General features: G+C 47.3%; 1 protein-coding gene across 5 annotated transcripts; it reads right to left on the bottom strand.

Moving 5' to 3' along the window:
- Nucleotides 1-6: 6 nt before the first annotated feature.
- Fam107a (family with sequence similarity 107 member A) lies at nt 7-22,888 on the bottom strand. Of its 5 annotated transcripts, XM_052734163.1 has the most exons (5): nt 15,073-15,310; nt 13,868-13,968; nt 4,787-4,961; nt 3,126-3,282; nt 7-2,386 (listed from the first exon to the last, which is right to left on the bottom strand). In XM_052734163.1, the coding sequence occupies exons 3-5, from the start codon at nt 4,954-4,956 to the stop codon at nt 2,288-2,290; spliced, it is 426 nt and encodes a 141-aa protein (XP_052590123.1). In that variant the 5' UTR covers nt 4,957-4,961; nt 13,868-13,968; nt 15,073-15,310; the 3' UTR covers nt 7-2,287. The 5 variants fall into 5 exon arrangements, 4 of the variants coding, with proteins under 4 accessions (XP_052590123.1, XP_052590120.1, XP_052590122.1 ...); XM_052734160.1 differs by lacking the exons at nt 13,868-13,968; nt 15,073-15,310 and adding an exon at nt 22,381-22,613; XM_052734162.1 differs by lacking the exon at nt 13,868-13,968 and having other exon boundaries at nt 15,073-15,301.
- Between the last annotated feature and the right edge of the window lie 4,119 nt (nt 22,889-27,007).

The raw sequence follows: 27,007 nt of genomic DNA, 5'->3' as shown, positions 1-27,007 counted from the left end.
CTTACAGTGGCTTAAAGAAACAGGAGTTTATTTTTATTTTCAAGGAGTTTGGACATGGAGAGCTGTTGGCACTTGCTTGGTCAAATGATCACAAGGTCTATAGATCTCTTGGCCTTTTCCTCAGTGAAACATGATTGCTAATGTTCCAGGCATTACATTCCTAGTCAAGCAGGAAGAAGGGTGAGGCAGAGGGAGGCTCTCAGCAAAGCATGGGATTTTCTAGTAGCTCCTGAGACTTCTACTTCAATTTCATTGGCCATATCTTGTCACATGGTCACCCAAGCCTGCAGAGAAGGCTGAGAGAGTGAGAATCTATATTTATAGTCTCTGGTGGGAGGTGGTGAGAAAGATGGAGTTGGATCTAACAGATTCACAGAACATCAAAGTGTCTGCCATGGTTCTCCTGAATGACCTGCCTTAAGGTCCCTTGTGCTTTTGGGGTATCATATCTGTGACTTTCCATTTCCTCCAGGGACTGCTAGGACCCTTGGGTGGTCCTACACTATCCCTGATGTCCTGTCTTGCTTCTCTTTACGCGTCAGAACAGCACATAAACCTGTACAGTCACAACCCTCAACACTGTCTTTATTTAGGAAACACACATATTCAGCATAACACCTCACCAGCAGGTACCTAAGACAGCTTCACTGCATTTAGACCTCTAGATCTGGAAAACACAAACACACACACACACACACACACACACACACACACACACACACACACACACACACACACGGGGGGGGGGGCGGGGAGAGAGAGAGAGAGAATGAAAGAATTTCTATTTACACATCTATGCTGGCATCATGCACAGGAAAGAGATAGACTCTCCATTCACTGTCAAGCCCACACCCTGCTGCTCGCTGCCATCATTTCCTGGAGCCAGAGCACCCAGCATGCTCACAGGAAGATCTGCACTTCTCTGGCAGTGCTGTAAGTCTGTTGCTCACATTTCCTAACTGACGCTGTCTAGTTATCTAGTTAGGGTTCTTATCGCTGTGAAGAGACACCACAACCAAGGCGACTCTTAAAAAGGGCTTGAAAGCTGAAGCATGGGTTTCATTCTTTAGGGAAAAGATTCAGGTCTTGCTGTAGATCTTCAAAATGGTATAGGAGCAAAAGATTCACACAGGAAGAGGCTTTTGAGGAGGAAGAAGTGGAGATGATCCAGACTGGGGGGTCTCAGGTGACAGTGGCTGGCAATGTTGACCCTAAGCGGCCATTCCATCACCATGGCAGTGGGGTGTTCAAACTACCATCTCTTTCCAGAGCTGATTGGGAATTGTATATCTGTTTTCCAAAAAGCTAAGTTTTTTTTTCTTTTATTTTTTGGCTAGAATTGTATTGTGGTTACACCAGTAAAGACCAAAGATTGGCAGTTATAATCAGAAGAACATTTGGATTTGCTGGGCTAGAGTTTTCCAGGCCAATGATCCCTGTGTGTGTGTGTGGGGGGGGGTATGGATAGTGAGTGAAGAATTTTGGGGGCTTTAGAGATGGCACTGGGGACCTCCAGGCCAGGGAGCCAAGAGAGTTGGATATTTCTAAACTGCACCACTCTTGGGTGCTGCATCCTAGCTATCTACTCAAACCAGTGTCCTGGGCTTTCCCCTGGGAGAGTGTTAGACCTGTAGCTTCCAGGGACTGTTTACAGGACTCTGATTTGTATGTACAATAAAGTTGGCTATGCCCTGTTCTAAGCTGGAAGCTGGAGCACTGAGGTGAGATGTGGTCGGCAATTCATGGAGGGCAGGAGAGGAGGAAAAAGGCTGAAGCATGAGGCAAGCCTGCAAGGCCCGAAGCTGCCTTGGTTAGGACTTCTCCCACCTGGCCACAGCCTGCTGTGGCCTCCCACGCCCTTCCTTGCCACAGACAGATCCCTTCTTTGCTCTGTGGTTTCCAAGACATTCTTGGCCTCAGGTCAGTCCCGAGCTGAGATGCTCCCCAAAGCAGGGGCTTGTTAGGGAAGCTAAGGCAAAATGGAGGGACACTTGGCCCTCCTTCCCACTTCTGCTAAGGAAGCCTACTCAGTGAGTCGGATCAGGGAGGGCACCTTGGGCAAGTCTTTCCTGGCAGTGACTTCCTCTTAGCACTGGGAGGCTAGGTGCTCTGAAGGAAAAGACCGTACAGAGGCTTTCCTATGGGGTGCGAGTTCCCCAGCTTCCCAGGGACAGTCAGCCTTTCAGGTCTGCCTTGCCCGCATCACCATGTGCCAGGGCCTTCTGGTTCAGGAGGTCTGGAGGAAGTCTGGACCAGAGTGAGTGGCAGGAGCTGAGTGGAGGGAACTCTACAGTGCTCTCTCCTCCGTGGTGATTCTGCGCAGGTTTTCCCGGACTTTGATGAACTCAGGGGCGTGGTCCTCTTCTCTCTGTGGTGGGTTTTCCAGCTGGAGGAGAGAGACACATGGGTGAATTTGGAAGGGCTGGGGGTGGGCGCTCCTATTTTCAAAAGCCATGGTGTTGGACCAAAGGTCCTATAAATGGTGAGTTTTACAAACCATCCCAAATCGGTGGTGGTAGGGGTGGTGGTGGTGTATCAGGACGCTGAGATCATCACGATTAACATGGAAAAAAAAATCTACCCTCACTTCAGAAAACATTATCAAAACAGTATTCATGAGGAAATTCCACCATCTCTGAATATGGACAGGGTGTGGGGTCATGTGTAAATGACCTCTCAAGGGTCAGGCTGTTTGCAGCCTGGGGTTTCGAACCCTGGACCTGTTCCAGCTCTCTAGCCCACGTCCATTCGTGAGTGCTTTCCTCTTCCTTAATGAACTTCTTCTCCGCTACTATCCATGTCCCGGGCCAATTCTCCCAGGACACAAGAACCTGGAAATCTCAGTGAGTGCCCTCTGTACCCACACAGGGACAGAGCAAGAGACTGGGTTCTCCTTGGGAAGCCTGGTTCAGATAGTTTATTCCTCTGGCCTCGGCCCCAGAGGAATGGAATGGCGTCTACTCTCAGGGCAGATGATCATCAGATCTAACTTGCGGATACGGACCTTAGAGGAAAGCAGGGCCAGAGAAGTGAAGTCACTGTACTAGACTCGCACAGCAGGCCAGAGGAAGATTCCTGGCGCTATGACGACTTCCCCTTGGGACGAGCTGGTACCTCCTACCCACCTGGTTGAGTCTCTGCTGCCTTCTCAGCAGCTCCTGCTTGAAGGGGCACTGAAGTCGCTTGGCTTCCAGCTCCTCCTCCTTCTTCTTGATCAGCTGATTCCGGCGACGGTGCTCGAGGACCCGCTGCAGCTCAGGCTTGCTGTCCACACCCAGGCCCCTGGGGGTGGGGGTGGGACGGGGAGCTATCAGGAGATTCCCTTTTCCACCTTCCCAGTCTGGGCCTGCAGTTTGCGGTGACGCCAACCCACGATTATCTCCTACACTGCTTGGGCAACACTGGAGGGGGGTGTCCTCACTGACCCATGCCGTAGAGAAAGGCAAAGGGCCGCTGCCTCTAGAACAGCAAGGCAGGTGGCGGCTGCAACAAGAAAATTTCAGTTCAGGCCGCAGAGACCAGGTGACATGTGGTTGCTGTATATTTTACCAGAGCGTCTAAGGATGGAAATGCTGGGCTGGGCTCTCTCGAAATCTCCTGGGAGTTAATTTCCTTACAAGGATATCTATTTATCCCCATTCTTCAAGTCAAAAAAAATTTTTTTAAGTCTAGGAGACAAGAAACAATGCCTGGTTTTCATGTTTCCTTGATTATGAGTCACATGCAACGGCCCTTAAAATGTTTCTAGCATTTGCATTTCTTCTTTTGCAAATTAATTCTTCTTATTTTGTTTATTTCCTTGTAGACTAAGGTACGTGAGTATCTCAATATTTTATACTGTATATGTAATTTTCAATATAATTTACTTATATTGCAAATATTTCAGTTTGATTGAAGCTGTTTTTCATTGTGGCGGTATAATTAATACTCTAGTGAATGAATACTATAAAAAAAACCCAAGGACATGATAGTGGTACAATATTAAGTGAAAACAAACCCACAAACAGCCCAGAGTATAAGGGTTATCTGTTGTCTGTTGGTCTCAGAACGGAAATCACAACCAGCTCCAATACAACTGGCCAGCAGAGGGCGCCATGAAGGTGGCAGCACCACCTTCAGCCTGGGCCATATGGTCAGGATCCTCACAGTGGCTCCTCAGCCACCCTCTCCTCCACTTGACATCCTATGAATGCTGATTGCAGATGTGACATTCCCCAGATTCCCCCTTGGCTCCGTTTCACTGCCATCCTTTCAACCAATAGGGGAACATGCTGTGAAAGAGCCACCACTGCCCGATACCTCAGTAACATCTGTGTGCTCTCTAGTTCTCCCTGCTGACACAGTCCATCTCCTATCAAGGCTGACTCTGCCCCTGCTTTAGGCCTTCCAGGTATCTTCTCTTTCATGAAGTCATTTAGACAGCCCCACACGCCCAGTAACTCTTCTGGAGTCCCACACTCCTCTAAAGCCTCCATCAAGGCACATACTCTCCTGCCTGATATTCATTTTCCTCTGAGAGGAAAGGAACTGGGCCTCCTTTTTTTGTGTCCTAGGTGTGGGCATAGTGCCCTGCAAGCAACAGGTGTTTAGTAAATGTCTATCTGTGGCATTCAACATGCAGTGAGTGGCTGGGAGGGAGAATGGGGCTTTTGTGTTCTCACAGTTTCTTCTGGTGACCCTGTGGGGCTCCAGACAATGGCCCCACCAACCTCCCTAGGGACATTTCTCTAAGCACAGCAGGCCTGTGCAGGATATTGCTGGGCCAGGCAGCTGAGTGCCATCCTACCTTCTGTGGTTCATGAGCAGCTCCCGGTGTAGCTCCTGGTGGCTTCGGGAGGCCTTCACAGGGTTCAGCAGCTTCTTGGGTTTGATGAGCTCTGGATTCCACTCTCTATACTCTGGCCGAGCCATGAGTCCCCCAATGTCTGCCCTCTCCCTCTGGATCTCCGAGTACATTGAGGCTGTAGTGATGGGTAGTGAAGTTACTTCAAGGATGTCCACAGTCCTACCCACTCCTTGGGGCACAGCTTAGTGGGGGTCCTTTTATATGGATCTTGGCTTCTGAGCAACTTGGGTAAGCTATTTGACCATCTGAATCTTGCTTTCTGCCTCCCTGTTGTGGGAAACAGTCATTACACCTAGGTTAAAAGTTGTGACTACTGGAGATGATGTTTATAAAGTACATGGGTTACAGAAGTAAAATGACACCAAGATTCAAAATATGGGCTGTCATAGGACTGGGGAGATGGTTCATTCCGAAAGTGCTTGCCATGCAAGCATAAGGACCTGAGTTAGATTCCCAGCACTCACAGAAAAAGCTTGGCATGATGTTGTGTGCTTGGAATATCAGCACTGTGGATCCCTGGAGCTCACTGGCCAGGCTATCTATCCTAATCAGTGAGCTCCATGTTCTAGTGAGAGACCCTGTTTCAGGATGCAAGGCAGACAGCGCCTGAGGAATGGCATCTGAGGATGGCCTCTGGCCTGCACATGTGTATGCATACACACACACACACACACACACACACACACACACACACACACATACACACACACACACACATCTGCATATACACACACACCAAAGTGCACATGTGTATGCACACACACACACACACATCTGCATATACACACACACCAAAGTGCACATGTGTATGCACACACACATCTGCATATACACACATAACAAAGTGCACATGTGTATGCACACACACACATCTGCATATACACACATACCAAAGTGCACATGTGTATGCACACACACACACATCTGCATATACACACATAACAAAGTGCACATGTGTATGCACACACACACACATCTGCATATACACACATAACAAAGTGCACATGTGTATGCACACACACACACATCTGCATATACACACATAACAAAGTGCACATGCAGGGCTGTCACTGGCTGTGCTGGATAGTTGAGTGTTGACCTGACATAAGCTAGAGTTATCTGAGAGCGGGGGACCTCGACTGAGAAAATGTGTCCTCAAGATCGAGTTGTAGGCCATTTTCTTAATTAATGACTGATGTGGGATGTGCCATCCCACTGTGGGCGGTGCCATCCCTGGGCTGGTGGTCCTGGGTGCTATAAGAAAGCAGGCTGAGCAAGCCATGGGGAGCATCCGTGGTCTCTGCCTCAACCCCTATCTCCAGGTTCCTACGCTGTCTGATTTCCTGTCCGGACTTCCTACGATGATAACAGTGATGCAGAAGGCTCAGGCAAATAAACCCTCTCCTCTCCAAGTTGTTTTAGGTCATGGTTTTCATCACAGAAATAGTAACCCTGACTAAGACACTGGCAGAAGAAAAAATATTCCCCAAACAAAAGGGATTATGTTTGAGTTTCTGCTTTTCAACAAGCTTGTACTAGAAAAGGAAAAGATGTAAAGGTGTGTGTGTGTGTGTGTGTGTGTGTGTGTGTGTGTGTGTGTGTGTGTGGTTTATGTGATCTGTAGTGGTTGAAGACAATTTAGATAAACGCTATGGTAGAAACAAAATATCTTTCCTTATTGTCCCACTCCCTAGCCATGGTTCCCAAGTTGCCGGTAGGGATGCAGCTTTCCCCATTTTCCACAGCAGAGAGCAATATTGGAAATGCAGGGGCTGCTGTGTCCTTGCGACAAAGGGATGGCTGTCATCTTGTCTGCCAAGCTCAAGTGTGACTGCTCTTGATCCCACTTCTACCAGAGTCCCGGAACTTTGTCAGTGTGCTTCAAATTTAGGCAAAAAGGCTTCTTTGCCCCAGACAGCTCCCTGTTCTTGAAATGCTTTAGAGAGAGGACAGGAAGGAAGGGGACAGGAGAAGAGGGGAAGGGTGGGGAGGGAAAAGGAGGGGAGAGGAGAGGGAGGGAGGGAGGGGAGAGGAGAGAGGAGGGAGGGGAGAGGAGAGAGGAGGGAGGGGAGAGGAGAGAGGAGGGAGGGGAGGGGAGAGGAGAAGAGAGGGGAGAGGAGGGGAGGGAAGAGGAGTGGAGGGGAGAGGAGAGGAGGGGAGAGGAGAGAGGGCATAGAAAATTCTTTAAAAAAAAGTCAGAAAGAGACAGCTGCTGCCTGGTTGTTAGCGGTTTAGAGTAATTACTATGAATATTAGGCGAAAGTTCTGCATCCCTCAGCCCAGCTTTCGGGAAAGCATCCTCACTCTTTTTCTGAGACAGGTCTTTCTGTGCAGTGGGCAGGGCCAGCGTCTGGTCTAATATCCAGGAGGCACTGAGAGTGTTGGTTGTTGGTGACAGAACTTTGGAGGTTTTGGTCTGGGGTTCTTGGCACAAAGTTGGTTTCCATGTGGTGATGGAGGTCGAATGCTCCTGCCTCACACACTGAGGTTCTGCATCTCTTCTGTCCCAGTCTCTCTCTGTCTCTGTCCCTCTTTCAGCTTAGATTTTGGCCTTGAACTTATTATATAGTTGAAGGTAACCTTAAATTTATGGTTCTCCTGCCTCCAACCCCAGCAAAATATTAATCATCTGAAGGTCTTCTGGTGGTAGCCAGGTGAGGTGTCAGAGTGTAGAAATATCTGCTTTTTTTTAATATTGAAAATACTTTTTTCATACAATATATTCTGATCACAGTTTCCCCTCTCCCATCTCCTCCCTACCTCCCTATCCACCCAACTCCATGCCTTCTTTCTCTAGGTCTTTTTGGGGGCACAGAGGTCCTTGTACTCATAGGGCAGCACTAAGAGAACCAGGAATGTTAACCACACAGAGGTGTCTCCTCAATGGAGGAGATACAAATCAAATACCTGCATTCTATCCAGAAAGCTGAGAGTGTTTGTTAACAACCTGGTGACCTTTTTGCTATCTGTGGAGGCAGGCCTCACCCACCTTTTGCTATCATCTATGGAGGCAGACCTCACCCACCTAATTCCCCAGAATGATTACCCCAGACTTTCCTCTGTAGACCTTTACCTATCCTTAGAGAAGTTGTCACAAGTATTTTATGGCCTACTGACCTCTATGCTATCGGTCAGAGACCACACAAGATTCTAGGCCTTTTAGCTATAGAACCCACCCTCATGGTCACATGTACTGTGTAAAGAAGACTCTGTGTAGTCATGCCTTAAGCTTTATTGTGCACCTGGAATTGGAATGATTAGACCAATTGATCCCCAGAAACCTTTTCCCAAATAGCACTATTTTAAATATGCTGACAACGAGCCGTCTGGCAATTAGACCAGGTCTGATCCTTCAGATTGACGAGTCAACCTGCACCAGGTTTTCATTCTCATCTCTTTGTGGTTCACTTCCCTGTATGACACCCATGCTGTGGATGATTGATTGATAAATAAAACGCTGATTGGCCAGTACTCAGGCAGGAAGTATAGGCAGGACAAAGAGAGAGAAGTCTGGGAAGTGGAAGCCTGGGGCATAGAGAGACACTGTCAGTCGCCGCCATGAGGAGCAGGATGTAATGTACTGGTGAGCCAAGAGCCACGTGGCAAGGTATAGATTAATAGAAATGGGTTAATTTAAGATATAAGAACAGCTAGCAAGAAGCCTGAGCCATTAGGCCAAACAGTTTAAATAATATAAGCATCTGTGTGTTTATTTTATAAGTGGGCTGTGGGACTGCTGGGGCTGGATGGGAGCTGGAGAGAAACTCTCCAGCTACACACCCGCATGGCCCCCTCATCTCTTTGAAAAAACAAATTGGCAAATTAAAAAAAATCTGAATAAAAACAAAGAAAAATCACAAGAAATACATAGACTCATAGACATACACACACACACACAAACTCATAAAAACACAAAATCAGAAGCCACTATGTACAAGCAGAGACCAGTAAAATATAACAAGTGTACAAACAAAGCAATTGGTATGAGACAAAACATCTATAGAAGTACTACTGAGTTCACTTTCTGATAGCCTTCTCCTGCTGGGTGTGGGACCTCCATTAAGTGTGGTTCATATACCCGGTAAGACTCCATGTTTCATTCTAATTTTTCATGTGCAAACAGTTGTCAATTGGAGACAGCTTTTTGATTAAGAATGAGAGCTTGTGTCCACTTGCCCTCTCCACACGGGGACCCCATCTGGCTTGGACCTGTGCAGGCCCTCTGCCTTCTGCTTTTTATGAAATTGTCATTCTCAGAAGCATTTTTTTTTTTTTTTTGAGACAGGGTTTCCCTGTGTCACCCTGGCTGTCCTGGAACTTGCTCTGTAGACCAGGCTGGCCTCAAACTCACAGAGATCCACCTGCCTTTACCTCCTGAGTGCTGGGATTAAAGGCATGTGCCACCACACCTGGCTTGGAAGCATCTCTGAAATGAGAATAATTATTTCCTTTCTCTGTATCTTTCTCATAAGGCAATTTGTTTTTAGCTTATATTCTAATTTCTAGTTCTTAAGAAAATGATCATAATGCACCCTAGTTATTTATTTGCTTTTGAGATAGGATTTCATGTAGCCCAGGCTGGGCTCAAAATTGTGCTGTAGCCAAGAATGACCTTGGACCTGTTATCTGCTAGTACAAGCCTGGCCATCATGCTTGGTTTAAGCAGTGCTAGGAATCAAACCCAGGCCTTCATGTATGCTAGGCAAGTACCCTACTGTCTGAGCTACATCCCCAGCACCTCTAGTTACTTTAAATGGGAACTTTAGAAAATTACCACCTCCCTCCATGCCCACCAAGGGGGCATAGTTTTTTTAGTTGATGGACTCATATCTTCTGGTAGTCAATGTACCAGAATGCCTTGATCCAAATTGGAGCTTTAAGATTTCCTGTTTGAGGGGCTGGAGAGATGGCTCAGAGGTTAAGAGCACTGGCCGTTCTTCCAGAGGTCCTGAGTTCAATTCCCAGCAACCACATAGTGACTCACAACCATCTATAATGAGATTTGGTGCCCTCTTCTGGCCTGCAGGCATACATGCAGTCAGAGCAATGTATACATAATAAATAATAATAAAAGATCTCTGTTTGATACATACTCTATTACTGAGTTCTCCAATCTCTGTAGTACTCTCCATGTCCCCAGCTCCCATCCTGTCCAGGCTGCCATCACACCACACTTCAATATCTTCCTTGACTCCCTGTTTTCTCTGACCTCACCCTCCTCGTGCCCCAATCCTCCTAGTGTAGAGTACTTCTTATCTTAATCCTTACAGTGCAGACACCATCTTTTGAAGAACTAACTGTATATTGCCAACATGGTAAGACAGTAAACAGCAATAAGTTGCATAACATTTGGAAATCTATGTAACAATAATATTTAAAATATAATATAATATAATATTATAATTATTTAATAATAACATTGAAAAGACATACTTATAGCCAGGCAGTGGTGGTTGCAAATGCCTTTAATCCCAGCATGTGGGAGGCAGAGGCAGGTGGATCTTTGTGAGTTTGAGGCCAGCCTGATGTACAAAGTGAGTTCCAAAATAGTCAGAGCTGTTACACAGAGTAACCCTGTCTCAAGAAACAAAACAAAAACAAAAACCAAAAAACAAACAAAAAAGACATACCTATATTCCCAGTAAAACAATAGGAGAGAAATTCAGTTGTTTGGTGGGACACAAAATAAATACACAGAATTAGATCCTTGCACAACCGGAATGGCCACTGAGGAAGTGTGTGATAAGGCATGCCGTGCCTTCTGCAGATGCTTGCATTCCTGTCATTTGCCAGGTGTTGCGGTAGCACTAGGTACATGACAGGGAGCTAAGCTCTAAAGACTGCAAATGAGACCAGTTCATCAGCTGGGAGGGCCTCTGTGAAGAGGCGGGGCTCAGCCGAGCACCCAGAGTGAAGCTGCTCCAGGCTGGGAACAGCTGTCTGGCTCCCGCACCTTGAACAAGCTGGGTCTGTTCTGGGAACACAAAGGCACAGTGTGCCCAGAGTGGCAAGATCTGGTGGTGGAGTGTTCGAAATGAGGGTGGACAGTTGGCTTCAGGGCCGAGAAAGGGTGAGGCAGATTAGATTTCTAAAAGGTCATGCTGGCTGCTATGGAGGGGAAATGGTCAACAGGCCTTAGGAATTTTTATTTCCTTCACTTTCAGCGTGGTGCTTGGTACTTTCCCATTACATTCCAGAGAAGCCTTGGCTTGGCCTGGCTGTCCACCTTCACCCCCAGGCCACCTCCTCAGTCTTGGTTTCCAGGGTCACTCTGGGAAGACAAGCCTTGTCTGGTTTAACCTTCTGTTGTTACTGTCTTGAAATACTTCATACATGCTGAAGAGTAGGCCTTTATTTTGTCCTGGGCCCTGCAGATGGAGTCACCTCACACACTAGGTCCACCAGCGGCAAGCCCTGGCTCAAGGATCTCTCTGGGCCCTCCACTCTTCTTAAATTAAATCTATGGTGTGTGATGAGGCAGGGATCTCTAAAAGGGCAGCCACAGCTGAGGAAGCTGCCTTTGCCTCTCTAAGTGCTGAACTCCAGTAGGGGTGTGTGTGTGTGTGTGTGTGTGTGTATGTGTGAGTGTGTGTATGTGTGTGTGAGAGTGAGTGTATATGTGTGTGAGTGTGTGTGTGTGTGTGTGTGTGTGTGTGTGTGTGTGTGTGTGCATGTGTGTACAGAATGAGGAAGGAAGGACTCATGGGAGTCCTCACAATTTAAGAACTGGATTGTGAACCTTCTAGCCTTTTAATTTGATAGATAAGGCTTCTGTGTGGAAAACCTTGTATAGGTCCTCTCATGGAAGATACTGTTCAATGGAGGCCTTGGAGGTGTGTAGTCACAACCTGCCTCACTACAGGTGGCAGCCCTGGTTGCTGATAGGAGCCCTCTTCTCTTGGTATTTGACAAGGCACTGTATAATTTCAAAGCAGAAGAAAATCTGGATTATTCTGGAGGTCAGATAGGACACTTTAGGTAGAAATCTGGGGTCACTCCCAAAGCTGCTGCAGTTCTGAGCAATCTAACCCCATTCAGGATGTGGCCATGATGAGACAAAGAAGTGAGTATCAGACAGGCCAGCTCTGAAAGAAAATGATCTGGCAGGGGAGAGGAAGGGCTGGTGAAGGAGGAGTTAATATACTAATATACTTAAAGGAGACACAGAAATATCTTCCATTCACACCTGGAGTTGAACTTCAGTACAAGAAGCTGATGGTGCTCACAAGGCTCTTGGCAAGTGGCCAGCTCTGAGCACAAGGCTTCCTGCTGGTTCCTAGGGCTGCCACAGACAGCACAGCAGCATGTGCACTCTCGGCCTCAACCCCACAGATTAAACCAGGAATCATGGCCTAGGATTGCAGTGTGGCCACTTTATTAGCTTTATTAGGTCACTGTTCCTAGCCCTGGACTGGGGTCTTACTATCTTAAAAAAGGAGACGATAGTTAAGTCATTAGATCTTAACTTTGGCTGAATGTTGGAGTCCTCGGGGGGCATCAAGTCATACTTCAGGAATTCCAGTTCAGTTGCTTAGGGGTTTGAGAGGTTTGAAAACTCCTGGGTGACTCAACAGTCAGCTGCCTTTGTAAGCCAGGAGAAAGGAAAAGGAAGGGAGGGAGGGAGGGAGGGAGGGAGGGAGGGAGGCATTCAAGCCTCTTTGCTCCAGCCTCTTTGCTCTAGCTGGCTGTGGTTGGCCAGTCACTCAAGCAAGTCTGGTTGAGGGCACACTTCTTAGGTCTTTAACCCAGGTGTCCTCCTCCTCTGGAGAATCTTAGTGTTGGAAGACAGAGGAGCTCCTGCTGGGCATGACACTTCTGCAGCCAGAGGTGTCAGCTAAATGAGTGGCCTGCATGTCTCTAAGAGGGCAGATGGTGAGTCTGACCTCTTGCAAGGGGGCAGCGAGAAGACAGGAGTGCAGAAGAGACTGGGGCCTGTGGTTCTTCCCAGATTCTGCTGGTGACCAAAGAGGCCCCATAGCTGCTTCCTAGAGACTGAGCCAGGTTCTGAGTGTGCACAGCTGGGTTGGAATAGTAGATTTGACACTAATTTCTGATCCCTTCCTGGGCAGTAAAGACAGAGACAGAGGAGAATGATACTCTTGCTTCAGGGTCAAGTTCATACTGAAAATAGCTGTGGGACCTAGGCTGATGCCCAAGGTCTTCCTATCCTCTTTTAAGGCAGGATCTCATATATCCCAGACTGGCTTCAAACTTGCTATATAGCCAAGGATGACCTTGAACTCCTGATTTTCCTGCTTTTGCCTCCCAAGTGCTAAGATTACAGGTGTAGCCACCATGTGCCATTAATGAGGTGCCAGTGATCAGTCTCAGGACTTTGTGCATGCTAGGTAAGTTCTTGACCAACTGAGCTACATTCTTAGCTTTGTCTATGGTCTCAATGTTCCTTCTGTCTGCTTTTTTTCTATCTTCAATGTTCTTACTGTATTTCTTATGCATCAGTAACAACAAATGACACTGGGTCCAGTCAAGTGTCCAGTGGTGAAAGTGAAGGAGACAGATGGTAACATGCAATCCTAGCAGTGTGACCTCAGGCAGATAGTCATGCTCTCTGATCTGTGACCAGTAGAGATCATGGCATCCACTCTAAGGTCATTGGAGTATGGAATGATATGGTGTGCATAATGTTAAGGTCCACCCAAGGCACACTGTAACCCTCCTGTCCTGCGTATTTTGGGGTGAGCATGGGACTTGGTCTGAATCTCATGATTGTCAGGAAGGCAACTCATTTTATAGCTGAGGAAGTCAAGGCCCATTATGCCAAGATACATGTTGGGTAGTTAGCAAAGCCAGGGTCTTTGCACTCCAAACCTAGTACTCTTTCTATCATGACACTATCTCCCAGAAAAGGTGTGTTTCTGACTCAAAAGAATAGGTTTACTTTACTTTTACCTTTGCTTTCTCTATATGCTCAAGAAACCCTATGGAAGAAGCATCTGAGCCCCTTTGGTAGTCGAGAACATGAAGGCCAGGGAACCAGCCTGTGAGAAATGGAAACATTACCCTGTCACTTGAAGCCACAGGCCTGGCAGCCTTCACCCTCTGTCCCTCCAAACCTTCCTGGTCCAGCATCAATAGACCCAGAAGGGAGGCTTTGAGAAGAGCTGGCAAGGGAAAGGGAAACATTCAGAAAAGTGACAAGCTGGCTACCACATGTCCTGCTTGCCCTTTCCTCCCTGCGGGTGCCGCATTTGTGACTCACTGGCCAGTAACCTAAGAACATATCTGGCAATACCTCCAGGTCTCCCTGCAGCCTCAGTCCAACTTTCTTGAAGCTGCCTGTCCATCTGGATGAGAGGACTCCAGACTGACTTCCTCAGTGCTTTGTCTTGGTCCCATGGAATTTTTTAGGCAATGAGAAGGGTTGAGTTTTGAAAGGTGAGCCATAATGGGTCCTCTGCAAGGTTAGGGATTATGTCATGCTGTTGAGCAGGAACCAGCTTGAGCAGATCTCCCATACTGTAGCTCATGGGGTCTGATGGCAGCCCATTCCACCTGAGAGCTGCTGGCTCAGGGAAAATCACAGCAGAGGTTACCATCCTTTGAGCTAAGAAAGCCACCAGGATTCAAGCTGACCAGAAACCTACGTGTGAGGACAGCTTCAAATTTAGAAACCATCCTGCTTATAGCAACATCATAGTGATATACGATCCCCTAAGGCCTGATTTCTCTAGTCTCAGACTGGCCTTCTACTGCATGATTCTAAACACAAGTCCATCAGCAAGGTGGGCATCACTAGTAGCCTGCACTCACAGTACAGGCTGAGTGCTGTGCTGTGCATCTAGCCCTGGACCCAATGAACTCCCAATAAAATGAGAAGGTAGGCAACCCTTCTTAGGAGCAAGTCATCAGCCTCAGAGACATCATCTGATTTCTCCAGATCACATAGCCAGTGAATAAAGGAACCAGAATCTGACCTGAGTTCTGGTGCCTAAACCCAAGTTCTGTGTTTGTCTTATTGCATATAGAACCTGAGCTTTTGTCCATCTGTTGATTATTAAGTGACCTCTCTTCGATGACCCTACACACCCCTATTGTGTAATAATGGATCTAGGAGAGGCTATAGCAGACATTAAATTTTGCTCAGTATTTAGAAGCAAAAGATCAACCAGGCTTCAGAGTATAACTGAGAGCCCACTCAATCCCTGTCCCCCATTCCCACCTCGTATCCCTGTATCATTCACCCCAGTGAGGCAGAGTCCAGGTACCTAAATTCGAAGGGTTCGGTTGCCAGGATAGCTTGCTCTGCTGCTCCCAGGTCTCTCTCCTTCCTTCCACCTTCTCCCAGAATACAGCCTGACAGCAAGTGACAGAATAGACTGGAGTCTCAGAGCAGTGTCTGGGCTGCAAGCTCCTCTGCAGCTCTCAGTCTTAGGGAGATCTAAGCAGGTCCCAGGGCTGAGGCAGCCACCCACAAAGGGCGGGTCTTAAACTGCCTGAGATGGGAGGCAGTTTTGTATTCCTGTTTATTCTGATATCAATAAAAAGGAACCGTTGCTATAGAAACTGTTATTTCACTTGGTGAGTGGCCATGGCCACTCAGAACACCATGTCCAAGCCATCCTGATTGAGAGGCACAAATAAATACCTGTTTTGTCAGATTGATGAGGAATAAAAATCATGCCAAGCTTTGTTCTGAACAAGCCTGTTTCTAGCTGTTGTGGAGGAATTTCCCGTTTGTATGGGAGGTGATTCCAGGACTTCCCTCAAGGATTGGGAAACCATACTTCCTGCTGCAGCAAGTAATTCTTTGGAGCATGACTCTTGGGGTGCTAGCAGGGAAAGAACTATACCTTGAGTCAGTTTGTGGTCATCCTCCAGGCACAGGTGTGACATGAAGTTGTCATTTACAAATGTGTTGAGCTACATCGGACACACGTGTTAGTGGTTTGAAAAATTCATACATACTGGGTGGTGGTGGTGCACACCTTTAATTCCAGCACTTGGGAGGTAGAGGCAGGTGGATCTCTGAGTTCTGGGGCAGTCTGGTCTACAGAGCAAGTCCCAGGATAGCCAGGCTAAACAGAGAAATTCTGTCTCTAAGTTAAACAAAACAAACAACAAAAAGCATATAATTAACTTCGTACCTGGAACTTCACAGAAGAAGCAGCAAGATGTAGGCAAGAGAAGGGCAGGTGATGGAGTCTATACCTGGACCCTATCAGAATCCCAGGCCTTTCTTTACTTTGACTTCTGTGGCTGGGTGATAACCTCAATGAGATGGTGTCCACTAATACACCCTACAGAGAGAACTGTCATACACTAAGGCCACCAACATGCATGCTTGTGCCTGGCCACAATGAGACTGTGTGCAAATAAAAGCTCAGGTCATGGGCAGAACCTGAAAACAAATCCACATGCTCGTAGATAAGACGCCTTCCCCTCACCTCTGAGCTAGCTTCCGCTTGAGCATTGGGAGTGGTTCCTGCTTTGGGCATTATCCTGTGTTCCCCAGGGAAGAAGCCAGCACCTGCCAATGAAACTAGGCTTTCACCCCAGTTCACTTTCTCATGAACATGGGTTGTCCAGGAGTGATGAGGACCAGGCACACCTCACAGGTAAGCAGATGCATTGCGCATGCAGTTTTGGGTTCTTTTTGGCCACAAGATCTGTTCATTTAGCCAACATCTACTGAGTATATACTGTATTCTTAGCATGACCTAAGTGGGCATATGATGAGTAGGAGACAGATGGTACCCCTGTGCTCAGGGAATCCACATTCAGTACATGTGTGCCTGTGTGTGTGTGACAGCAGATAAGAAGACACACAAGAAAATGTCAGTCAGTGATGCATGGTTGTATAGAAGGTAAGGCTGAGTGAAGGGCAGTGATTGAAAGCTTGGAAAGGGTGGGCATGGCAGAGGCTGACTCACAAGAAATTGACCATTGTTTGTGTGGGAGAGATTTCCAGAATGAGGGCAGCTAGTGTCAAGGCTCTAGAGTGGGAATGAGCTGAGAACTGTAGAAGGCCAGGAGAACTGCAATGAGAAAGGAGGGAGATGGTGGGGGGCCTGGAAAGGGAGGTGTGGGAGGGCACTCCTAGTGCTCTGAAGCCACAGATACTTAGAGTTGCACATTCTCAGGCCCGAGACTGTTCTAGAAACAATGTGTAGTCCTCTATGTTTATTGCTCTCAAGTTCTGGCTTTCTGGAAATTCCTGGAATGATAACCTCCCCCAGCTTCCCACCCTGGCTGCTTCATTTCACTCAGCTCTCCTAGTAGAATAGGGCAACAAAAGTCTTGTCAAGGGCTGGGGGTGTAGCTCAGTTGTAGAATGCTTGCCTAGCATGCAGGAAGCCTTGGGGTCTGTCTCCAGCACAGCATAAAACTGGATGTGGTGGCTCATACCTGTGATCCCAGAACTGGGGAGGTAGAGGCAGGAAGATCAGCAGTTCAAGACCGTCCTCAGCTACACAGCCAGCTTAAGGCCATCCTGGGCCACAGGAGACTTTATTTAAAAAGAAAAAAAAAAGACTTTTCAACCATTATTGCTACCCGTTTACTTTCTCATCTTATTCTACAGAGAAGGAACTGGGTGTTTCTTTGGGAATTTCAGTGTCTCATCAGAACCAACCTTAGTGACTTCTGACAACTGAGGATCTAAGGACCCTGGGGAAGGACTCTGACAGCTTCTGCTTATGTCTGGAGCCCCCATAACCGCCATGGCCACTATTTCTACTGTCGACTCCCTTATCTAGAAAGTCCTGGTTGCAGGTCCAGGATGATAGATGGCCAAAGACAGTTGGGCAAGAAGCCTCAAGGCTAGGTGTTATTTCCTCTGTGCAACCAGAACTCTCTCTGCTGTTCCATCTAAGGCTTTTGTCACAGCCCAACTTGGTACAGACCCAGCAAGCTCACCCACTAGGCTGGCAGCTCAACAGCAGGGGCCTTCTTTTATTCTTGTCATAATTTCTGTCATAATCCCAATACTGAGATACTTGCTATGGATTAGACATGAAGTATTCCCCACAAAAGCTAAAGTGCTGAAGGTCTCCAGAAGTGCTGTTAAGAAGTAACTAAGTCTTGATGGCCTTACCTTCATCAGTAGATCAATGCACTGATGGGTTCACAGTTGAATAGGCTATGAGAAGGTGGGGACTAGTTAGAGCAAGGCAGTAGGTTTCTGGGATGGGGTGACTTTGGGTACATCTTATCCCTGTCCCCTACCCTTGACATCATAAGGTAAGCAGTGTTCTTCCACCATGTTTCTGTCTTGTTATGGTCTTAAAAGCAATAGAAGCAGCTGACTGTGGACTGCAATCAGCAAGACCGTGGACTAAGTTAAATGTTTTCTCCCTTTACATTAATATTCTTGTGTATTTTGTCATTGTATTTAAAATAGTGCTAAAAAAAACTATAGCTGACAAGAAGACATTGCATCGGATACTTGCTGCAGCTCTTCCTGTGGTGTGTGGGTGCTCATGACACTGCACAGGAGATGGAGATGGGCAATCAGAGACACCACTGTTCAACTACAACGGTCAATGAGAAAGATTGCATCACCTTATGATGGGGTGCAGTCAACTAGCATGTCAATCTGTAAAAGATGTCCCCTACATTGTACATTGTCCCCCTACATTGTCCCCTACATTCTGTAGCTCAAAAGCAGGACCTTGGGCATATGTGATCAATCACTGAGGCCCTTGCCCGGCCCAGGAATATGGATTGAGCATATTCCCCTGGGGGAATCCTTTGTATTAAAGTCTGAGAACTACTGTTTGATACAATGCAGTTATAAGCCCTTGTCTTTTGTTACTGTTCTGTAATGTTTGTGACTTCATAATGAGCAAACCCACCCACACATTGCTTTTGTCAGAGAAAAGCAGTAAGGATGTAAAAGTATGGGGGAAACCGCATCTTCCAAGCAGCTGTCCTGAGAGCCAGTTTGGAATCCTGCATGGGTCATGTGTGTTCGTCTTGAATATGGGAGAACAGAGGCCCTTAAGGAAATGAATCTAGCAGGAGATTGTTGCAGAAATCTTCGGTTCAAGATGGAGTCGCTGCCTCTCTGCCCCTGCTTTTCCTCTCCTCTGAAACAAAGTGCTTTAGAAGTTGGTGGGCAGAGTTCTCACTCAGCCCCACAGTAGGAAGACTGAAGGAGACTGCCACGCTTACCCCTGTCTCCTGGAAGTATGAGAGGAAAGGGTACTGATGACCAGGAAGGCAGCCAGCTGAGTACTGGGGCGTTTCTTGCTGTAGTGCAGGAAAAACCTCCACAATCAGCTTTTCTTTTATTTCAGCTTAGTTTCCTTTGGCTCAGTAGCACCAAAGGCAATTCAGATAGGCCCACAAACATCAGAGAAGTTTCCATAGCAACTTGAAACTTCTTCCTTGACCCCCCTGTGTTTTGGAGTCTCAATCTCCAAACAAGCCCACAAAATAGTTCTAGGATCAAACTGGCCACCTCTTGCCACTCCAAACATATTCTGCTGAAAGGACTTGGGGGCAGGGGAAGGAGCTTGCTGGCAGTAGAGCTTGCCATGGGGCTCACAGAGAGATTGTAAATTGGTGAAGAGTTGCCTTTCCAAGTTTGAAAACTGGGAAACATTTACTCCGGGGAAGGGATTTCAAGCGTGAAGACAGGAAGTGGGGCAGGGCAGCAAGAACCAAGAGTTCTTTTTCCAAAAGCTGGCTCTGAACCCGTTGCCATTGGCATAAGGAATTTGGTCTCTAAGAGTGATCTTACCCTTATTTTATTTTCCTTGCAATGAGACAAACCAGGATATATTCTAATGTTCCCTTCCCCGCCCCCCCACTAGCCTCCCATGTGTATGTATGTGTGATGGACAGACCATAGTAAGCCATAAAATTTCAGGAAGTCCATGGTTGCAGGCCTGAGGGCTGGAGGTTGGGGGAAAGCAGCACTCCTAGAAGAATTTAATTCAGATAACCAACGGATTTAAAAAAAATTAGTATAAGCGCATCCATTTTATCTTTGGAGCTACTTGCAATAAACTCTTTTTTGTTGTTTATTTGAGGTTCAAATTGCACAAGGGTTCAGTTTTTTAAATGTAGTGTTCCCTGGTAATAGTAGTGGAATAAAGGTTTTTCCGCCCCCTGGTGGCTAACAAGGAGCACAGACACTTGGGGAGGTACCCTGTTATCCTGACTGGAGACAGAAGCCTTCCTCTCCAGGGAAGAAGTAATACATGCCAGGTAGACTTTTATGGAAGGACAATAGCTTCCCAGGTATGACTGAGCATGAGTTATATCACAGAATGAGTTCTTCCAGTCAGGGGGTTATAAGTATCTGTGTTAACCCAGGCACCAGCCCTGGATCCACTGCTGTACAGCTAGGAGACCTTCAACATGCCTTCCTCATCTAGAATTGGGCAGTTGTTCTTCGGATGAACAGAGGACACAGGGCATGGAAACCTCAGCCCCAGAATTGGGCCACCTGCCTAAGTGATGCTATTTATTATCTTAATACCTCATGTAATAGCATTAGCGTTCCCATCCAAATGAAAAAACTGGAAACCCATTATGAAACAAATGTACAGGTAAATTATGCATGGGATAAACTAGAAGGCAATATCCTCAAGTGTAACTAGTGCCTATTTGTAGTTAGTAGGGTTATGGGGTAAACTCTGCCCTTTTGATTCTCATCCAAATATCTATGGATGCATGCATCACTATATTGCAGAGAGGGAAGAATTGTCCTTTCTTTGTCTAAATCTGTGATTCTCAACCTTCCTAATGCTGTGACCCTGTAATACAATTCCTCATGTTGTGGTGACCCCCAGCCATAAAATTACTTCATTGTTACTTCACAACTGTAATTTTGCTACTGTTATAAATTGTAATGTAACTATCTGATATGCAGGATAGCTGATATGCAACCCCTGTGAAAGGGTCTTTGGAACCCCAAGTGGGTCCACAGGTTGAGAATCACTGATCTAATCAAACTTTGGTGAGGTGGCTCTGCCTGAGTTTCAAAGTGTTTTCTGCCTCTGGGGCGGATGGAAGATTCCTTAGCAGACTGTGGGCTGCTGTTGCAGCTCCTTGGAGCTGTCTACTTGCTCACTAAACAGAGAGGATGATTAGTGGGTCGTGGCAGAATTGTGAAGGTGGACCTAGACAACATTTGATGTTTCTAGTGAGTGCTCTATCAGTAAGCACCCAGTCCTCAGGGAGACCTCTGTCTCCTTCCTGGCTTATGTGTGGTGGTTAGGAGATGAGCCTGTGATCCTGGCGCTCTGACTTATCTGCTGTGTGGATGCACTGGAAGTTGAGAAAGGCAGTTCACAGCAGCACTCCAGCTGGAGGAAGCACAAGTTCGGGCTTAGGGAAACTTTCCGCCAGCTTTAGAACTTTGAGGTTTGAAATCTGATTCTTTGCTTGGGGGTTGCTGGCTTTATGCGGGTGGGGTTGAGATCCCCCCCCCCACTCCTCCAGAAGGCGCTGTTGGCCCTGAAACCATGGCCAGTCTTTGTTTGGGGACTTAAGGGAACCCTTGTTCAAATGTTCAACGGGTAACTGGGCGGCGATATCTCCCGCGGCAGGAGCTCGGCAACCCTGATCCCTAGAGCTCTAGGCGGACCGGGCGGCGCCACTACAGCAAAATGTCTGGCCTATGGGCGCCTTAGCACTTTTGGCCTCGCAGTCTTCAGGCCGATTACTGGTTGAGACCCGCTGGTTGCCAAGACAGAAGGCAGCTGGCCAGGGAGCCAAGTCATTTGACATTTTCGAATCACTTCCCCAGGAGGGCAGGGGTCCCAGTGACTTTCAATTTTTACCTTTTCCCAAACCCTCCCTTGAGTTCAGTTCCAGAAGGAAACATCCTAAGCCCCCATCAAGGGCATTTTCTTCTTTTTTTTTTCTATATCCCGACGTTTACCCAGATTATTTTTATGCTGATCATATATTCATTTATTTTATTATTTGAATAAAAGGCCTTTAAAGTGTCCTGAGTAGAAAATACAGTGCTCATCCGCACATAAGCAAACAAAAAGTTTAGAGATGAACACCTGTCATTCAACCACATCCTCAAAATCCAAAAAGGTCGCAGCACGTCTCCTTCCCAATTGTTGCACGCCCACATTTAGCAAATGCTTTCTGAGCTGCCTGGACCATGCTGTCCCCTCATCATGGGCAACCACCTACGTGACATCAGGACTCCCTCGTTGGTGGCCAAGTCTCAGGGCTTTCTTCCGCCGCAGAATTCCCGTTTTGCTGTCAGACCTACCTCCTAACCTGGCTGCACGTTGCACGCTCTTGGGGACACTGCCGGGCACCAACCCGGACAGGGACCTCTCGGAACCTCTGCAGGCAGGACAATGGGGTGTAAGCACGAGTTTGCATTTGTGCACGCTCGTGTGTTTCCACACCAGGAAGAGGGCAATAGATGGAAGAAAAAAATGAGAGAGAAGAAAAAGAAGGACAGAGCAAGGAGTGATGGAGAAACGTCGAAGCTTTGAGATGACTGGAAGGAAAAAACCTGGGCACCAAGGAAGGAAGGAACAGAGGCGCTGCAGTCTGCATCGGGTGGTCCCGGTGGTGGTGTGGTTCCCACTTACCCGACCTGAGCAGCATCGCCCGGTACAGCCCGGTAGCCTCGGCGGGGGCCTTGGTCCACTCGTCCAGCTTCTGCGCCATGCCCTGAGCTGAGTGTCCCCACTGCTGAGCCTGGACTGAGAGCCTGAGCAGCGTCTCAGTGATAGTGACGCGCCGGGCTGCTCCACCCGCCGGCCGGGGGATCTGGTTACAGTAGGCTTCTGAGACACTGGTGGTGTAAGAGGGCTGGCTGGGGGCACAGACAGTCTCTGTGCCTGGAGCAATTGGCACAGCGGGCATCTGAACAACCTTGCAGCATGGCATGGAGCGAAGCCGGCCTCTTTCCAGCTTGGCCTCTTGCCCACCTTTCGCAGTTCTCGGCCGCTGGCTTCTGTGAAGGCTGCAAGCAGCAGGTATGGGATTCGGAAGCGCCATTCCTGGGACCCATTCCCAATCAGGCTGGTGAAGAGAAGCGACCCAGGGTCCTATGTGAGATGCATGGAAAGTCATAGTCCTTCGCCCACAGAGTTATAAGGTGAGGCTTGGCAGGCATACGTGTCAAGTGCTTAGAACCCGGTGGGCGTGGAGCAAACACTGTGCACTGGTACTTTTGACTCGAGGATGTTGCTGAGTTGGTAGAGTGCTTTAAACGAAGCCCTGGGTTCGAGATCCAACATGGCGTCAAACCCGGGATGGTGGTACATACCTGTAATCCTAGAGTTTAGGAAATGGAAGTAGGAGGATCAGGAGTTCAAGGTCATCCTCAGCTACATAGCTCGTTTGAGACCAGACTGGGCCATATGAGAGATGTCTCAAAACACAAACAAATAAAGAAACATACCCCAAAGATTCAAGTGGAACTGAGAGATAGGGTCTTTGCTGGGGTAGGGGGAAGCTGAAGGGGAAAGTTGGTAGGATGCCACAAGACTGATTTCTCTGGCCTTGTGGTGTTCTTTAAACAGCCAGAGGAGAAGACCAATGGAAGAGTCTGAAGACTGATGGGGCAACATCCACCAGGCAGTTGTGGAATATGTGAGATGTACACAGCTTTGGTTACCCACTCTGCCTGCACTGGGCTACACAGCATCTAAAAGAAGAGAATATAAATTATGCACTACTTGTGTTATAGTTCATTTGATTTTATAACCCTACTAAGCTGGGTCTCTTAGCATTCTGATTTTACAAAGGAGAGGAAACAGAAACTCAGAGAGGCTAATCTACTGCTCTGAAGTCACTCAGCATAGAGTTAGGACACAAATTCACATGGTCTGACCCCAGACACCAATTCTTCTCCACTGCCTCTGTTATTGAAGTCACTCTTCAGAGCAGTCCTAAAGGGTGAAACTTCCCTCCAGTTTAGGGATGAATTCACTGAGATTTAGCAGGTGAAGTGGCTTGGCCATACCTACACACTTAAGGTCCATCCAGTTCTGGATCCGTGAAATTTGTGTCTGAAAACATGGGAGCTATCTAGGGCACTGGATGGTTCAAGACTGTGCCTGAGTGGGCCAAGAAATGATGAGTTAGCTGTTGGGGACTTGGCCTCACCACCATAGCTCACTTCACCTCTGCATGCTCTCTGCTGCCTGGCCTTCTTGCTCCCCTGCTGGCTAAAACCTCTTTGGTTGGCCCACAGTCACTGCCCAGGCTCAGCTTTTGTGCCAGAGGTCCTTGGTACTCTGCTCTTCAGGCACCACTCAGTGTCCCAGGGTGCATCTGACACACTTCATACATCTTACAGGATCTCAAGGTGACCCTGACCTTCAGGAGCCTCACTGATTGGCCTGGCTGAACATGTTTGTTATCAGCACCAGGCATGACTTTACTGTTATATCTTTTCTTCAGAGGATAGAACTGTAGCCAACTTACAGTCCATCTCATTGGAGCCACTCAGTGGCTCTGTGATCAAGCTGTCCCTCTGAGACATTAGGAGCACAGGCTCAAGGGACTTGGATCACTTCACTGGTGAGTAACAGAGCTGGGATCTGAATGTAGATGGCCCTTAACTTGCTGCCATGGATAGAACAAGCCACCTGTTGAGCAGAGAGAGAGAGAAAGGAAAAGAATGATCGAGGCATGTACATTTGGCGAGTGTGTGGAAAGATGACTCTGGTTAGGCCCTGGTAAATCGCAGGTAGGCCAGACTCATCTAGTTCATTTAGTTTATACATGTCATTTTCACCATGGGATCTGGCTCAGGGAAAATATTCTGTGAACAGAAAGAGAGACTGAGGAAGTAATGGCCTCCTCTGGGAAGGTGAGGGTGATGACATTTTCATAAAGTCCCTGAGCCTTGGGCAGGTGACATGACTCAGATCATAAAGTTCTTGCTACACAGGCATGAGGACCTGAGTTTGGATCCCCAGAACCCACACAAATCTGGGTGTAGTGACACACATTGCAACCCCAGTGCCAGGGAGGTGGAGACAGAGATTTGACGGTCTTGCTAGCCAGTCCGTCTAGTTGAGTCAGTGAGTTCCAGATTCAGTGAGATTCCTGAGAAGCTCAGTTAGTAAAGATGCTTGCAGCCAAGTCTGGCTCCTTAAGTTTGGTCCTAGGGACTCAAATGGTGGAAGGAGATAATCAACTCATACAAGCTGTCCTCTGACCTCCACATGTACCATGGCTGGCCACAGAGAGGACTGGTCAGGGTGAAAGTCTTCCCTAGGGAAATCACTATAGTTTTTTGAATGTGTGTGTATTTATAAGACTTATGCTCATTTAAAGAGTTATTTTATTTTCATTTATGTGCACACATGCATGCATGCATGAGTACGTGTGTGTGTGTGTGTGTGTGTGTGTGTGTGTGTGTGTGTGTGTGTGTGTGTCTGTGATAAGGCCAGTGTGAGCCATCCTGTGTGAGTGGTGGGAATTGAAAACTGGCCTCCTGCAAGTACAACAAGTAGTCTTAACTGAAGTCATCTCCCCAAGCCGTACTTACGCTCCTTAAAAAAAATACATATTAGCTTTCTTCTGCTGTGACAAAGCACCCAAGGCAAACAATTTAAAGGGAAGAGGATTGATTTTGGCTCACAGTTTCAGAGGCACAATCTACATTCCTTTGGAACCATCTTGCTTGGTAAGGCGGAGTATCCCAGGGGGAAGTACATGTTATAACAAAGCGTGGCCTTGTGGCCATCAGTAAGCAGAAAGAATAGAAGGACCAGTGATGAGTTATAGCACCCAAGGTTACACCACCAATGAACCACTTCCTCCAACATTTTCCACCTTCTACTTTCCAATAATGCCACCAAATTATGAATCTATCACTAGATTAATCCACCCGTGAAGTCTGAGTCCTCATGATCTAATCACTGTCCCAATCATTCCTCTGAATGCTACTACCATGTGATCAAGTTTTCGATGCAGAGCCTTTGCAGAGGTGCATGGGCATACTTCAATCCAAACCAGAAAAATGCATTTCCCTTTCCTTATCTTTCTTTTCTTAAATAACAGTTTTAGGTTTAGAAGAAAGTTAAGAAGATAGTACAAAGAGTTTCTTGTGTTCCATACCAAGTGTCCCCTGTCCTTAACATCATAATGTTAGGACAGCAAGATGAGTCAGCAGGCAATGGCACTTGAGGCCAGGCTTGAGGACCTGAATTCAATCCCTGGGACCCACATGGTCCTACTGGTTGCCAACTGATCTCTACAAACATGCTATGGCATGCATACCCTCCCACAAATAAATAAGTAAATAAATAAGCATAATCAAATGTATGTAGAGGAGTGTCTGTCTATGCCATAGTAGGTTTCTTAAAAAGAATGAACAGATTTGATATACTTTTGCTAACTGAAGTTCATACTTTATTCATAGTGGTGCAGTTTTTAGTGAATGCCCTTCTCAGTCCCAGGACCCCTCCAGGATACTACATAGTCTGTTGCGTTGTTCCCTAGGTTCCCCTTGGCTGTGACCTTCACAGTTTTTAAAGTTACTGGAGACCCATGTTCTCCTGTGCTTACATGCTGGGTAATTCCACAGACAAATCAAGAGAGGCCCATCTGCTCCTTGTGTGGCATTGCTGGGGTGGATAGGCGGGGTGGGGTCCCCAGGGACCTCCCATCTTGAGCATTGCCACCAAGGAGGATAGAGAAAAGGGACAGTGTTTGGGGAATGGTCAGGCTGCTTTTTTGTCTGCCTTCACAAAAGGATTGAGGGCACAAGTAACGTCATCTGTGGAAGGAAATTCTGGGACATAGAAAAAGGACCTACTCCAGAGAGTTGGAAGGACACCCAAGCCTTCTCCTGTGTCTCTCCACACAGAGCTGGGAAGCAGGCTGGGGCTCATACACAGCCCTAGCCTTACAAAGACAGTGCAGCTGTCTGAGTTTCAAACACCCTTGGTACACCTGCCAAACTTTGTAAATGGAGGGTCTGTCAGGAATAAGGCTAACCTGTGCCCCATGGAGCAAGGTTGCCAGGGTTGGAGGTGCCAGTTTACTGAGTGGGCTCCACACTCACAGGCACTGACAAAGCAAGGTGGCTCAGAAATGGCCACCTGTGTCTTTGCTGATGCAGTCATGGTAACTCATTGCCTTCTACCAGGACTGTGCCGATTAATGCAGCCAACTCTCCTTCACTCAGCCATTAACCATTGGCAGGTTGGCAGGTGTCAGTTCCATGCATGATGGTCAGAGACAGTGCTTTTG

Source organism: Peromyscus californicus, unplaced genomic scaffold (assembly GCF_007827085.1).
Source record: "Peromyscus californicus insignis strain IS unplaced genomic scaffold, ASM782708v3 Scaffold_12__1_contigs__length_115047231, whole genome shotgun sequence".
In the NCBI taxonomy this organism is placed as follows: Eukaryota; Metazoa; Chordata; class Mammalia; order Rodentia; family Cricetidae; genus Peromyscus; species Peromyscus californicus.
Note: the sequence above shows the minus strand (reverse complement) of the source record. Positions and strands in the feature narration are given on the sequence as shown.